Source organism: Silurus meridionalis, chromosome 12 (genome assembly GCF_014805685.1).
Source record: "Silurus meridionalis isolate SWU-2019-XX chromosome 12, ASM1480568v1, whole genome shotgun sequence".
NCBI lineage: Eukaryota > Metazoa > Chordata > Actinopteri > Siluriformes > Siluridae > Silurus > Silurus meridionalis.
This window is the reverse complement of record NC_060895.1, coordinates 13,168,256-13,184,759: the sequence shown is the minus strand read 5'-3', so window position 1 is coordinate 13,184,759 and position 16,504 is coordinate 13,168,256. Positions and strand designations below refer to the sequence as shown.

At 39.2% G+C, this 16,504-nt stretch overlaps 1 protein-coding gene across 1 annotated transcript; it reads left to right on the top strand.

Moving 5' to 3' along the window:
- The first annotated feature begins 887 nt into the window (after positions 1 to 887).
- akap1b (A kinase (PRKA) anchor protein 1b) lies at positions 888 to 16,331 on the top strand. The gene is made up of 11 exons (XM_046863167.1): positions 888 to 1,049; positions 5,010 to 6,646; positions 10,097 to 10,221; positions 10,723 to 10,849; positions 10,951 to 11,078; positions 11,782 to 11,959; positions 12,062 to 12,212; positions 12,300 to 12,367; positions 12,442 to 12,515; positions 12,615 to 12,680; positions 13,801 to 16,331. The coding sequence occupies exons 2-11, from the start codon at positions 5,035 to 5,037 to the stop codon at positions 13,861 to 13,863; spliced, it is 2,592 nt and encodes an 863-aa protein (XP_046719123.1). The 5' UTR covers positions 888 to 1,049; positions 5,010 to 5,034; the 3' UTR covers positions 13,864 to 16,331.
- Positions 16,332 to 16,504: the final 173 nt, after the last annotated feature.

Sequence of the window (16,504 nt, the reverse complement as noted above, 5' to 3'; positions counted from 1 at the left end):
ACACATATACATATATATGTGTGTGTGTGTATATATATATATATATATATATATATATATATATATATATATATATATATATATATATATATATATATATATATATATATATATATGTTATAGTTATGTATAGTGTGTGTGTGTGTGTGTGTATAGTGTTATATTGTTTTCCGGAAAAAACAATTGTCTTTTAACTTTTTTTCTTGTATTGTCAGAAAATTAATTAATTCATTTTTTGAATAATCTGTGAGATGATTATTTATGAAAACCAGCCTCAAGCCGATGGCAGTGTTTACCGATTAATTAATTCATTTCCAACTCCTGCATGTGTTTTATTGCAATGTATGGGATTCAGGATACGGCTCTAAAAAAATTAATCTTTTGTGCTAAATTTTGTGTACATGTCACAAATTCACAAACTTAATACAGATTTAGGTCGCCTTTGGAAACTTAATTAGTACTGACATCTGAAAACCACTAATGTAATTTTGAAGTGTTTCTTTTTACTGCTGATCAATAACACCACCGCTAATAATAATAAAGACAGCATGCTGCTGCAAAAGATTGTTCATATTTCATCCTGGTTCTCTGGTTTTCTCCCAACAGCAGAAAGATCTCAGTGGATGGACCGGTGTCTCGAAATAGTCCGGAATTGTGAATCATATTGTGACTGGCTTCTTAGAGTTTGGTTCTGTATACACAGATAACTGAGGTAACTTAATAAATACTGCTGCTGCTACTACAAAATAATAATAATAAAAATAAATACCATCATCTTCGCGACAGTAGCTTTGGCGTTAAACGAGGACTAAAGTCACGCGAGATCTTGGTGACTCGCAGGGAGCAGCGCAGTTATCGCGAGACTTGAACAGCTGATCCTGCTCCATTCAGCGTGCCTTCGGTCGGTCAACACGTGGGGAGGAGAGAGAAAGAGAAAGAGACGGAGACACGGAGAGGGACTCGTTTGGATGCTGTTGGGCCCGGAGCACCGGATTAGGAACGGAATTCTTCTTACGGCTGGTGGCGGGGGGGAAGAACACATAAACACGGTGAGATGAAGCTGGACGCCGCTGCAGGACACACACACACACACAGCCGGAGCGTGGGCTCGCCAGGTCCGGGACATGGATTGTTAGCGGTTTAGCCTCAGCGGCTAGCGAGTTTCTTAGAGTGTCTCTGTACTGTTGCCCTCTATTTTAGCTAGCGGTATTGCTATTGCACCTTCACCATGCTCCAGCTTTCTTTATTTGGTTTCCTTTCGGTATTACAGACTTCTCAGTAGCATGTATTATCTGTTTATAAGCCAGATGTGCACTCTTATATTTAGAGATATGGCTTAATAGAGATGTGGATCTATTTATTAAATATTTTATTTAAAACAAAAAGAAATCACATAAGCCGGTCTTAGGCATAATAATAATATTTTATTTTGATGATCTAGTAGATTGTTTATTTTGGGGGAAGATCCACTGAACGTGGCTCATTTTTGCCTAAAATCTTCCTCACCCAGCGCGTGTTTCCACGGAGCGGAGCTGTGATAAAGACACGCGGTTGCGCTTGTGAACTCTGCACGGTCCCATCCAACCATTATACTGCTGCAGGTTTCACCGCTCTGCTAACCACCGACATTCATCAGCACATGGTGGATTCTCCACTGGATCAGTTTGTCCAGAATTTTCATGACTCCCTGAAATGTTATTCAGTAGCTAATAATGTTATGTTGGGTCTGTAGGTGACGTTTAGGATTCTGGGTTTAGTGAACAGACAGGTGCCCGTTCGCATGCTGCGTTCAATCGCGCAGTGTCTTGGCCTACTCCACTCCTATAAACCCGTACTAGGTCAAATTGTGCTAGCGTACCCGGCTTCTCCTACTACTCTCAACTCTTTGCATCTGACAAACAGTATATTGTGTGTCCGTCTAAAATCAGTTGTGGTGATATCAGTTTGGCAATTTCGCGTCTTTATTTGAATGGACATCATCTTACTGTTAGCATTCTATGGCTAATCAGTTAGCACGCATGGAGTCCCGGTAGGCTTCACCATGCGCCACATGCCTACCTAAATTTCTGCACGCAGCGCTTTTGATCAGTTTTTTTTAACACACACGCACACCAACATGCATATTATTATTACTACATAATGCTCAGATTTTATACATCTATTTGAAGGTGATTTATTAGTTGGAAATTCGCTGGTGTTTGGGTGCGTTATTATGAGCAGACTCAGCGTGCGGGCTGTGTGTTAATCTCTGCACAAACGCACACTAAGCAGCTTATTAACGCTACCGAGAGCCGAAACGGCGGCGTTATAGCGTGCTCCAGGTGTACAGTGACCCTGGTGATACTCATGATCTCACCCAAGGTCGTACGGTGGTGTGGTGTGTGTGCGCGCGTGTGTACAGGCCTCTATAGAGCCAAACCGGGCTCCATGTCCCCCTCTGCCTGTACGTTTATTTAACCTCGCCCAAGGTGAAACGAGCTCCAGCTGCCAAAATACGAAGATATTTTACTGTAAGCGCGCACACGTGCCTATGTGTGTGTGCTTGCGCCTGTACGTGCGCGTGTACGTGTGCGCGCCCGCGCTCAGCCTGACAGTTATGACTTTCGTAGTTTAGTCATTGAAACTTTTTTTATTTATTGCTAGCTTAACCATGTCGCTAACTGGATCTCAAAATCAGTTTTGCATTGATTTTCTGTAAGTATAAATTATTACAGTGACCCCACTTTTTTTTTCCAATCCTGTGAGTGAATGAGTGACAGATTTAAAAAAAACCTACCCCTAGGTTCCCTGACAAACATTTATAAGAGTACAGTTATGTTAAATGTTTTGCTTACAAAAGTCCAAATTAGCAGCTGACTGTTTAATTTTGAGTGTGGTATTTTTAGTAATTTGTTTATAACCAAGTTTTGTACTGGTCTTTTACCTTGGCAGTTTTGACTTGTAGAGTCATGACCTCTGAACTTGATTATTATTTTTTTATTTATTTTTTTTACAAGCGGACAAACTTGTTTGTTTTACTTTATTGACATTTTAAACCCACCATGTCATCAGTTCTCTAATCAGACCACTGTTTTCACGGACTAAAATAGACTTTTCCTTTTGTTTACCCTATTTGGACTGATTTGGGAACTGACAAAGCTCATCATTTATTTTTAGCTGCCTTCATCTAAATAATTCACATAAATTCATGTGACTGGATAAGCAGCAACAGAGGATCTGCTGGAGAAACAGGGCTTGTTCACGTGTAGACTAGTTGCCGAACTATGGTTTGCTTTGCTACTGTATATTTACCAGGTACACTGTTTGGTCCAAATACTTTGAATGTTCATTAAGACTGTAGTTTGCTAGTTGATGAACATTTTAGTAATTGGATTCTGTTTTGGTTAATCAGGTCTTGTTTGTTGTCTCATAATTGTTGCAGGAATGACCCTGACATTATTTTAGATCGACATAAAACCAAACAGGACAGTAGATAGAAGCACATGATTAAATGCATGTTATGATTTGAACCCCCCAATGATGACCCAATACCTCAACCTCAGGCTGTTTGTGAGTGTGTCAGTCAAGTGTTTGAAGTTGATCTTTGTGAATTTGTTACTTAAAACCCTTGATTGATTAGTAGACTGTCCTCTAAAGAGACAACCCATCACACTGCTCTCTTAATGCTGCATCCATCATGGCTTACATGAAGATAAGCTCAGTAAAGTGATCTTTGACCGTTGAGAGGAAGCCTAGCGTTATTGGATTCCAACTGGTTTTGATTTTGAATGTCGCTTTAATGTGAGTGCCTTAGCAAGGACAAAATAATTTTTTTTGAAGTTTGACACCAGTTTTAGCTTTATAAAATATCTGTAAATGTTTTTACACAATGTTTTAACACAGTGTAGACATGTCCTTCCCTGTATCTGTGCTAGTAACACTCCCCATTTCAGTAAGTCTGTCAGGGGGGGGTCATAGTCCAAGTTTATAATATTCAAATACAGCGTCCCTTCATGCACTGCCGTGTCTCCGGAAGCCATAAACAGAGGAGACACGTTGCCCTCTGCAATGCATTCCTTTCTCTTCACAGGCTGGGCTTCTCTAGCTCAGTTAAGGAAAGGCATGCCTGGCTATCCTTTTTTAACATTGACTCACTGCTGACCAAAGAGTAATACATGGAGTCCGGTGAGCCAACTAGGTTTGACTGTAGATGTGTTGCCCTCCTAGTATTTCTCCAGCCTGAACACCTAAAAGCTTCCTGGTCAGGGTGGATATGACCTTTGATTAAGACACTTCAAGTTTGGAAATTGGTAGAGAGGAGCTTTGATGGGACTAAATTACATTAATATGAAATGTAAACATTTCAGTGGTACATTAAAATTGAACATAATTTTCCTGGTGTAAAAAAAACCTGGACCTGGTGTAGGTCTTCAGTCTTTGTTTTCATGAGTATAAAGTGGCTTTATTTATTCTGTGATGTGACATTGCTGTTAAAGATAGAATACAGATTGTTACTGACATTAGCTGACATTGTATGAGCATGCATCATTGTAAAATAGCAGAAACAGGGAAGCTACAAAGATGTTTAATTTTTTGATAAATTAGACTTCTCCCTATAGCCTAAATCAGTTCAGAAAGACTTTTTGAATAATCTTAAATAAAGTTTGGACCGATAATTCGGAAAATCTGCGGGTTCTCATTTGCAACCTAACTAACAGCAAGTTGCGGATTATCTTAAAATTCGTAGAAATCCGCAGCGGGCCTGAATGCTTAGGAACATTAGGAATAAAATGGTAAACTGTTTTTTTAAAGACACATTATTGTATTAAACTGACCTCATGTCTAGATTAATTCACATTCAGGTACCATGGGGGTGTACACATTTTTGAGCAACTATAGTAACTATGCACATGATTTCTTTTTCACATGTGAGGTTTATTAATAAAAATCTTGAGCATTACTACTGTTCTGATTTATTTATGCTTTAACCTGCTCTGCTCTGACTTGAGTCTTTCTTCTTCTGTTCTCAGGATCAGTACTTAAGGTCCACAGAAGATGCCACTCAGGTTTCGGTCCTTTGCCCCATACACACTTCCTGGAGTGCTTGCACTCATAGGCTGGTGGTGGTACATTTCTCGCAAGAAAGCACGGATCACCAGTCATGACAGCAAAGAGGAACCGGTTGCAGGCCTGCTGACTTCACCTGTTATGAGCACAAATGGGATGGTAGAGACCACACATGACATACCCTGCATAGACAAACCCAATGCAAAAGAACAGGTGTCTGCTGAGCAGGAGGTTGTAGCAAGGATTCACACAATGGTAACAAGCACTTCAGTAGAACCACCAGTCAGCTCCCCAGTGCTAGTGGAAAATTTGAGCACTCACCTTCACAGCAGCATTGCAACTACAGACTCCCAACAGTGCAGCCTTGAAGTGGTCATGGAAAAGTCTTTAATCTTATCTTCAACATCAAATATTATTGAGGAGAGTCCTCCTCATGAAAGATCAGAGGCTGTTGATTTAAGCAGTGAGTCAAGTCAATTGCCCATTGAAGCAGAGCTGGACACTACTAGCTCACTTGAGCAATCTTGGGGTCAACCACTTGACAAACAGGTGACTGAAGTTAAGAAAAAGGTGTCACTTCTATGCCAGGCTGTGGAGTTGTCCAAAGCGGAGCGCCCAGAGCCCGAAGGGGAGGTGGCTGGTGATGTTTTGGCTGTACCATTTGCTGAGAATGTCCAAGCGGACTTGACAAAAGACAGTCTATCCTCCACCAAAGATGACTTAACTGTTGTATCACTGACGATTGGGGATCAGTACACTCAAGCTGCATCTCAGTTACTTGGTCTTGACAGTCCTATTCTTCCTGCCTCATTTCCAGTTTCCACCAGCACACCAGTTGTAAGTGATTATATACAAGTCCAGAACCACGATAATGGAGACCTAAACTGTCCAGTAAAGAGCAGCGAAAGCACACAGGAGCTGCAGCGCCTTGCAGCAGGTCTCATCACTGAAGTCATTTCAGCAGCTGCCCAGGAGGTCATGATGGTCAGCAGCCACACATCTCAGCCCAGTGAGGGTCTGGAGGCTGTTTGCAGCAACCCATCTATTTTGAACAGAAATGAAGTTGTCAGAGATGAGGATGAATGTGTCTCTAAGGTAGGTTCTTCTTCTGAATGCTACCAAGATCACGTAGAGCAGCATGCAGCACAGATTGCCAAGGAGGTCATCAATGGCTGCCTCACTCTCTCTGTATGGGAGAGGTCTGAGACGCAGGACAGTTTTGCTCTCGGTGACCATCAAGAGCAGTTGGAATCAACTCAGATTCTACCCAAGGTTCATGTAAAAGAGGAGACTGTGATGGGAACAGAGGATTCTGGGTGTAGCACTTGCCAGTCTGAGGATGGCATCAGCAACGAGGACCTTGTCATCAGTTCAGATTTGTCATCAGTGGTGCATGACGGCAAGGAGGACCTTATTCAGATTTCAGGGATCTCGACTACAGAGGAAAATGTTGATGAACATCAGAAAAGCTCTGATTCAGCAGTCCTGCTGGACACTGCTCTAAGTGCGGAGCATACAACGGCTACCTGTGTGCTAGCACATGTGAATGGAGACTCTCTCAGGAATGGAACCAGTGAAGCAGAGGCTGATCAGTCTGCAGGTGAGTGCCATGATTTTTTTTTTTTATGTGAAAGTTGTAAAACCGTATGAGTCTCTTATTACCTGACAAGCAAAATAATCTCCACATTCCAGAAGGTCTGCATAGCATACGTATTTCAGTCATGTTCTCTAATTTTACTCGAGTTTATCGCTCAAACCGGTTAGTTGTTAACCGTTTCCCCATGAGTATAGGGTGGGAGGAGTGAATTTGCCTTTTCTTGCGTCTACATGTGGACTTCTTCCCAGGTTCACTAGTTGAAATCTCAGTAGGTAGATTGGCTACAGTTAGTTTGTCCATAGGTGTATATGAATGTGGCACTGACACACATCTACAGTGATTTCAATCCCTTGCTGCAGGGGCTCCTGGAATTCACCAGACTCCCCTAAAGCGTGCATGAATGAGTCTTCACTAGTGCGAGGGTGTTTTATGGTTTAAAGCCAGCACCTGTTGGACTGATCATTTGGTATTTATTGTGTTGTGGTATTGTTCCAACTGCTGCTTCTCTACAATCCTCCATCCTCCATTAAATACGGTGATCCTTGACGCACCCGGTTGTTTGTCTTATTTCAAATAGCCTGGTACCTTTAGTCCCCCAGTAGTCTCATCTCAAAGATTAAAAATGCTGCATTCACACCATTTATAGTGCAAAGCTTGAAAGTATGCAAAAGGATTCTAATTTTGATGCAGTACTTTTGCTGTGGATTAGAGCAAGAGATAATTATGAATCTGAGCCAGTGCTGTACCTAAGTCTTGAATTCTTATGCTGAATTTGGTTGCTCTTTGTTCCCAGGTATTATGTATATCAATCAGTGGTGTGTAGATGGATCTAAATGAAGTTGTATGGTTAAATTTTTCAAAACAGTTTTCTCTGAAATTATGTATTGGCACACTTTGTTTTGGTCCCCTTCTCATGATTACTTTAACATTAATCAACACGACTGGGAACACAAAGCCTAGCCAAGTTTAATCGCTATACAACAACCCACAACCTTCTTTCATAAGTGCGGTTATCTGATTCTGCAACAGATTCTAGATTCTGATTAGTGTCATACCACTGTTCATGCTATTTGTCATGTCTGTAGTGTGCCCACATCAACAGTGTTTGTATTGTTCCTCACATGGACTGTTGGTGACTTGAGTATTGCATGTACATATTGCACTTGGGTGGCTCAGGTAGAACATTTCTAGTTGTTGTATATGACATGGCAATGAAAACTAAAATATTGGTGGCCAGGATCATTAAGGGTAAACGATGTTTAATTTAATTATTTGCAATGAGCTTTTAACAATGGACATTATTTCAAAGCAGCTTTATACAGATGTGTATAAATGTATAATAATGTATTAGTTTGTTTCTTTTAATTGTAAGTTTGTCCCTAATGAGCAAGCCAGTGGCAACTGTGGCAAAAAACTCCCTGAGATGGTTTTACCATTTCTTTTTTTAACAGCCTGAAGACACATGTTATTGAGCAACTCAAGAACTATGAGGATGCATCTGGACTGTAATTACTATAAACAGGACTGCACTTTGCATAAACATTTGTGTTTAAGCCCCCATTACTGAATGGACAGTCTGGTTACTCTTAAGGTTTCTTCATAATACCATCTCGGGGAGTATTTTACTATCGCTTGCATATTTCCTGAGATTTTTGGACACTTTCAATTGCCAGCTTTGAAAAGAGCATTTATTCATTAAGTGGCTAGAGCACTTCAATGAGCTTTCTTAACATCTTTTCACTGCTCGAATGCTTCACGTTTAAGCACATGCAGAGTGAAAACACAGCTTGTTATAAAAACAGCTAAACACTTTGTCAAGTTTTGTCGAGGCCAAAAACACATCAGGCTTTATAAAGTCATGATTAGCAATGAGTAGGTAATTACCCTGCTCATTTAGTCAATGTTTGTGACGATGCCCAAAGATCTCAGTAGATTTCCCCTCCCATAGTTTTACAGCTGTTTAGATTTGCATTGAAAATTGTTACTTGCATCATAGTAACTCTCACCATGATCACGATAAAGGTTCATTTTTCAACCAATGTTTTGTTCAGCTGTTAGATGATGGTGAGGTACCAAAACCATGTTTGTTTAGGAATAAAAAAAATAAATTATATTTCTGTTAAAGCTGTCTGCAAAAAGAGTCTGCCAATCGATTAGTCACCAAACAAACATTTCGTTCAAATTTATACTTTGGTGTGACACCGGCAAGCTATGTTCATGAGCAAGATTGACCAGGCAGGTCACTCCTTTTTAGTATATGAAATAATAAGGTTGGGGGAAATATTATAAAATATTTTCTCTGTCTTGGCAATTATACTAAGTAATGAATTATTAATGAATTAATAATCCCTGGGATGTTGACATTCTGGTGCCTCACAAGTTATCAATTAAAGTACAACCTCTTTTTAAACCATAGTTTTTCAGCCTAAAAGAAGTGTCCAGGTGTAAAAGGCTTAAGTAATCAATTGACTGCATTTATATGATGCTTCTAAAAGGAGTATAAATGAAAAGTGTTTATCATTGTATAATGGAGTCAATATCTTTGCACTGTGGAAAGTAAAACACTGTTTCTCCTCGGTGCTATCTTTACAAAATGTGTCCAGAACCCGTGTAAATTTAAACACCATTTAAATGCATGATAACGACAATTTAATGATTTGCTGGTTTAAGACTTTTTAGTGGACTTGTTGGGCTACAGTACATGCAGTTATTTGATGTGAGCCAGCCTCACTGGCTACAGTTCTGTTTTCAGATCACCACTGCACAATTATTTACAGCTACATTTACATTTGTGGCATTTAGCAGACGCCCTTATCCAGAGCGACGTACAAAAGTGCTTTGAGTCTCTAGTAATGAATAAAACTACACTGGTACGCAAGATTATAAACTTAATATAACTCGAATTCTACAAACTTGGAAAGTGCTAGTTTAGGTATTTCAGGAAGAGGTAGGTTTTCAGTCGTCGTTTGAAGATGGTCAGGGACTCTGCTGTACGGACATCTAGGGGGAGTTCATTCCACCACCTCGGTGCCAGAACAGAGAAGAGCCTTGAAGTGTACTTGCCTCTCATTCTGAGAGAAGGTGGTACCAATGGACACTTCCTTACATCAGAGATTTACCAGTGGCATCCTCTGGAGCTCTGGTGTGTGGAGTGTCTGTGGAATACATCTGCATGTGTGCTTTCTGTTGCTTAGCAGACAGTGATGAACTTTATAACCTCCACTTTGGTTTTACGATTGGTGGAGGTCTAACTCGTGACACTATAAATGTCAAGTTGTGGATAAACGTGTAGCACATAGCTTCTGCTGTAAATTTATGCAGATCATCCATATGTAGTTTCATGCCCAGGATGCTAGATGAACTTACCTGTTGAAAGAGAAATATTGAATTAATAATTTAATTCAGTTCACACACGTTAGATTTAATGTTTTTTTTTTTTTTGTCTTGATGTAGGTTCGGATGTGAACAGTATGGATTCAGTAGACAGCTGCTCCGCTTTGGTGACAGGAAACAGTCAGCAGAGTGGCAGCCAGGTGCAGGGCTCCGAGCTGATTGTGTGGGAAATAGAGGTGCCAAAGGTGAGTTTGGTGTTGCATCAAGTTCCACTCTTTGACTGAAGCTGGGTCAGCACATTTGAATCATTTCTTCAAGCATAACTACAGTTAATACTTATAATGGTAAATCATCATGGAGCTCACTTTGTGCACATTGTCGCAAAGTGCTGGAACGGGTATGGGTCTCCTAGCTCAAGAGAAGAGAAAATTCAGTTTGGGGAAGAACCACCCAGTACTTTTGTCCACATTGTAAAAGCGTGTGTTATGCTCTTATTTTGTCTGCATGCTCCATTACCCTTATTATATGCATTGAATATAAAGTACAATAAATACACTATACAGAGAATACAGCAGTCTGTGGAGTAAATGCATCTCATTCCATTACATTTTGTATTTGCACACAAGATTTCTACTGTGTACACGACAAAATAAACCTTGAATCTGAATCTCAAAGTTTTACCATCTATATCCTTTTCTGTGAGTTTTTATGTCTGCTCTGATGTCCTTTTCATCTGTCAATTGCAGCATCTGGTTGGTAGATTAATTGGAAAACAAGGAAGGTATGTGAGCTTTCTGAAGCAGAGCTCTGGTGCAAAGATCTATATCTCAACTCTACCCTATACTCAAGAGTTTCAGATCTGCCATATAGAGGGTGAGTGTGGTGTTTAGTGTGTACTAGACTCATTACTTTTACCAAGCTTGTTGTTGACTTTAAACTGTGCTGTATGGCTAATATGTTTTATCTGCTCTCAGGCACCCAGCTGCAGGTAGATAAAGCATTGGCCTTGATTGGTAAGAAGTTTAAAGACCTGGATCTGACAAACCTCTACGCTCCTCCATCGTTGCCTCTCTCACTGCCCTCCCTGCCAATGACGTCCTGGGTAAGAGTCACTCTGGTGCAGAGCTTACACTGAAACTGCTTTTCTCGCTGTCAATAGTTTGACAGCTTGTAACACATGGAAATGCTTTCTTAACTTGAAAACATGACCCTGCATTTTCATGCACCTCATGGGCCAATCTGCACATTCACATTGTAATCGGTAGTTCTTTTTAACTCGCTGTTGAACTGGAGACTGTTCAGGTCTGGTTCTTGCATATTTCAGAAATTCTATGCACTAAAGTAGGTGTTTCTTGGTATTACGGTGCTGTACTTGAGCCTGAACTTCAAGGACTCTAAAGTTTTCTAAACATGATAGTGCAGATTCTGTAGCAGATTATCTCTTGTGGTTTATCCATGCACATGCATTCATGTAAATTATTTAGCTCTGAGTCATCCCAGAGATTAGCAAAAGGGCTAGAGACTCTAGGTCTTGGTAAACAGATGGCATAGCTTGTCATATAGAGAAGTTGAAAGAACAGAGTGATTAAATTTGCATGGGGAGAAGTATGGGTTTCTTTACCCTGCACCAAGTCCAAACAAACATTTCCTCTGTTCCATAGCATTGGTTTTGGTTAAACATTAAAAGGACACCAATGACACAGTTGCTTATCTGGATCTTTTTTTAACATTTATATTAATAAGTAGTGAATTTTATTTTATTGGAAGTTCAAAAATTGTAATAACATTTTTTGTTCATCGTAAAGCTCCTGCTACCTAACGGCGTGACAGTGGAGGTGATTGTGGTGAACATCGTCTCAGCGGGCCACGTGTTTGTCCAGCAGCACACGCACCCTACATATCATGCTCTGCGCAGTCTGGACCAGCAGATGTTCCTGTGTTACTCTCAGCCTGGCACCCCTGCTCTTCCCTCACCTGCAGAAAGTAGGAAACTCTTTCCTACTCTTTTACAGCCATGTACTTCCACTATGTTTCTTTTTGACCAGACTTAATTTTTTCGGTCTTTCTATCTTCCTGTTTTTGCAGTTGGCGTGATCTGTGCGGCTCCTGCAGTGGAGGGAGCGTGGTGGCGAGCGCAGGTCATCTCCTACTACAAGGATTCCAACGAAGTAGAGATCCGATACGTGGACTACGGCGGCTACGACCGAGTGAAGATTGATACTCTTCGTCAGATTAGGTTTCTGTTTCTTTTGCTTGGTGTTAAAGTATGGCGCCTCAATTTTTTCTTTAGCTTTCCTCTTCATAATTAATTTGTTTCTGGCAGGTCTGACTTTGTGACGTTACCATTCCAAGGGACAGAAGTGTTATTGGACAACATCGCTCCTCTTCCTGGTGAGTGCAAAAATAGTTTTATCACAACAGTTTAACAGTATAAACCTACCCACAATATAATCCTGCCTCTGTAGGAGAGGATGGCTTTTCAGCTGAAGCCAACTCGGCACTAGAAGAGATGACAAGAGGGTTACCTTTGCTTGCACAGGCAAGTATTGATCCACCTGAACCTTTTGAATGTGGTTTATGGTGTATTTTTTTTTATTATTATTATTTTATTAAAAATTTTATTTTTTGCTTGTTTTAGGTCACAAATTACGACAATAACACAGGCCTTCCATTAGTACAAATGTGGAACATGGTTGGAGATGAGGTGAGTTTATTCTCACTGGATTTTAACTCATTATTTGTGCTCTTAATAATTATTACTTTGGCCTGGATGTGGAACGGTTGTGACGGGTTTAACCAAAAGTAAAAAAAAAATTAATAAAAAAAATTTTAAAAAAGGGACATGTATGGACAGGGTAGAATTCTTTTACTTTGTGTTGACTTTTAGCAATGTGAACTTTGGGCCTCATTTAGCAATCTTATCGCAAATTTGTGTGTACATGTTTGTGATAACACCAAGTTAAAAATGTATCCTAGATTTATAAAATATTTAAAAATGCAGATTCATTTTTTTTTTTTTTTACCCACGTGTATAAGTTGATCAGCCATAAAGATCAAAGACTGATTTTAATTAAATGTTTGCAGTGATTTCCAAAAAAAAAATGTGCTAAATTATAGCATTTAACAGATTTATAATCCGGTTTACATCCTAAAAAATCATCAAACTTGGTTTTAAAAATGTTTCCCCCATAAGCATAATGAGCACTAAAACTTAAGGCATTTGTTTACAGCATATAGCAATGTGCAGACATTTATACACCAACCTAGCTTTTTATCACTAATGAATTTATTTATTTATTTATGGGTTTGTGTCTGTTCCTTTTCTTCATTTTTCTTCAATAAATGCCAAAACTATTTAATTAAGGAATTACTTTAGTGTTTGTGTTTTTTAGTCCTTGACCTAGTAAAGTAAAACAAGGATGTATTTTTAATCGAGAATAGATCACTGCTGATGTATTTGAATAAATGAGCATTTTAAGCTTGTTTATTTCATATTTTCACTCATCCATGCTGAATAAAGTTCATAATCCTTAATCTGCTTATGCCCAAGTTTACACACACACTAAGAAGCATGATTAGGGTATGAAAGGTTTTTCTGACTACCAATTACTCTTTATGGAACTATGAATGATTTAAAATTTCATTCTTTTATATTTAGATTATATTTGCGAGTAAGTAGAACGTATGTGTTTATATATGGTTGGCATAAAGCCATTGTCTCATGCTAGGGTAGGATTTCTTTTTTTTTTTTCCCCTGTTGAGCCTGCTAGGAGAAATGTTAACACCTGCATTGATTTTTAATTTCTTCTTTTTCTTCTTTGCAGCTGGTTCTGCTGAATCGTACATTAGCAGAGCGAGGTTTGGCTACATGGGTGGACAGTTTCTGATCCCTTGCCCTTCCATTTATCTCTCCATCCCCTCCCTCACTTTTTAGACCCCACCCACCTGAAGTGCACAACACTGACTAGCAGAAAATTATTTTTTTTTTTTATTTTTTTTTTTTACTCCCTTTCAAAAAAAAATGTAAGAATCTACATGGGCACGAATAATAACAGAAATGGAGACACCCAAGGTTTGATCAGAGAACAAAAAGGAAACTGAAGAAGAAAAAAAAATCTCTTCAGTGTTATACATTTAAATCAATTGAGTAAATAAATGAAGTTGATCATGTTATCCGTCCAAGAATCCTCCCTGAGTACAGATCAGACTGTGGATTTAAGAGCTCTAATTGTTTTGGTGGAAAAACAATGTACACTAAAACCATAACAATGGTGCAGTTTGCAAAGACTGTTGTTGCTCTAGTTTGGGACTGATTTCAGCAACTTGTGCATAATTTTTGTAGCCCCTGTCTCACTAATTCACACCATTATCGAATGTATTGTCTAGTAGTTCACCACTGCTAGTTCCGTTAGAGATTGAGGTGCAATGTCCCAAACACCTGTGCGCATTCAGTGTATAGAACAGGACCCATCCATGTCATGAAGAAACGCACTGCTTTAAGGTGTGTAAACCTCTTCCACAGAGTCTTGTTCATCAATGTGGCCTTACAGAGGGAAATGAAATCCTGCCCTCTACTGCGCACTGTCTGTGGGACGTGTCCTGCAAATTGCCTTCAGTGTCACCATCTTCATATGCAGCTTGTTGCTCTTATTCAAGAGGCCATTATTCAACATTTGCTCATGTATCGAAGAATACACTAAAGTCCTCGCCTGCGCTTCACTTGAACATGGCTTTACTACACGTATGTCCTGACCTGTGATGATACTTCCACATCAGAGCACTGAGGTGTACCAGAGCTCAGGCTCTGATTTGGGTTTTGGGTAGACGACCTGCATATAGTGTGCCGTGTCAAAATTGTATGCATGCAGTCTTGTTCAGAGCACATCTTTTGATCCACACATCACACATAAACCCACATTTCACTATCTAGCGTGGTTTTTATTTTTGCGTAAACACCAGAGAAGGTTTGATCACTTGTTTGTAGTCTACTGTGCCCACAGTCAGGTTTTTTAGATCAAAATGGTCATCCTGGTCAGTAGCTAATGTCTGTAATGTCTGAAATGTTTAGTGTCTACCATCAGTCCCAGTAGGCTGGCTGCTAAAACTAGCACTCTGGTAATATTGGTTTGTTGCAAAAGATAAAAAGCTTTAAGAATTTTTTTTTTTAATAATACTGTTATTTTGTTTAAAAAAAAAAAAAAAGGAAAACCACTGGGGAATTTATTGACATTTTTTTTTCGTCTGTGTGTCATTGAGTATATTGAATTCAGGGGCTGACTCATCTAGTTTTCTGCTGCTATACCACTTCCATCCTGGTGTTGCCAACTCCTAACCTGACAGAATTTCACCAGCGTCTTTATTTGTTCATTTCTATTTACATGAGCACTAATCTCCATTTTTGATTTGCTCTTGTGCAGTTAAATGTGTGCGTGTGTGTGCTGCTATTGTAATTCACAAGGACTACATGTACTAGTTTCAACCCAAAAACTTGAATTGTTGGTTTTTTTCCCCCTTGATTTTTCTTTCCTGACAGATGATTATTGTGTGAACAAAGCAGCTTTGTAAACTGTAAAGAAGGATGTGTTTCTGTAGACTGCAAAGGGACGTGCACTCTCCTGTAACCTCACTTTGTCTGAAATGCTATAGGATCTGTAATATCTGTGGAATGGGCTTTATTTTTTCCTGTCTGGTGCTCAGGTTTTTTGTGTATTTTATGAAGCTGTGGGGAGAAAAAAAAAAAACTGATGTACTAAATGTACGATAAAATGTCGACAGTTAAGACATTTCTGCACTATACAGTCAAACAAATGAGGCAGCAGAGCAACTTAAATGCAGGAAATGTTTTGTTTTTTCGTTTTGTTTTAAAAGTTTGTTTGACTTTTGTTTGTTGTTTTTTCTTTCTTCATTTTCCCAATTTGTTTAAGTTCATAATTCCCAGTAGATTTCTGACAGTTTCAATGCTTGGAAGTTCATGGCCTTTTTCTTTGCAACCTTTTCCATTGCCATGCTTCATCAACTCCTCATCCAACTCTTTCTCTTGTCTGTGTAAATACAATTTCATTGCTCTTTTGTACAACACTGGGAGAAGTGTAAGAAAACAAAGGGATCATTTTGTTTTGTCTTGGTTTGTTTTTTCCCCAAACCCAACTACATGTTCTGTTTATAGGACTGGTTTGAAGTGTTTTGCTTAGCTAGTTGATTACTTATTTGATTATTTGAGTGCAAAGCAATCCTGCCCCCCAGCATAACAGTGTACAGGTCGGTTTTTGCTAGACTCATGAAAAGGTTTGAATCTTGGTTGTACAGATCTATATATATATGTATAAAAAAGAGAATAAAATTATTAAAACATGCAGCATTTTGTATTTTGTGCAATATTGCATTCAATATTGTCATTAAATGCAATTGTGATTATTGCAGAAACCAATGCAATTTGTCTAAATTTTATATATGTTTCTTTAATAATAAAAAAAATCATTTGTCACTAGGGGGAGGAACAGTACAGGCTGTATACTGTTGATGTAACTT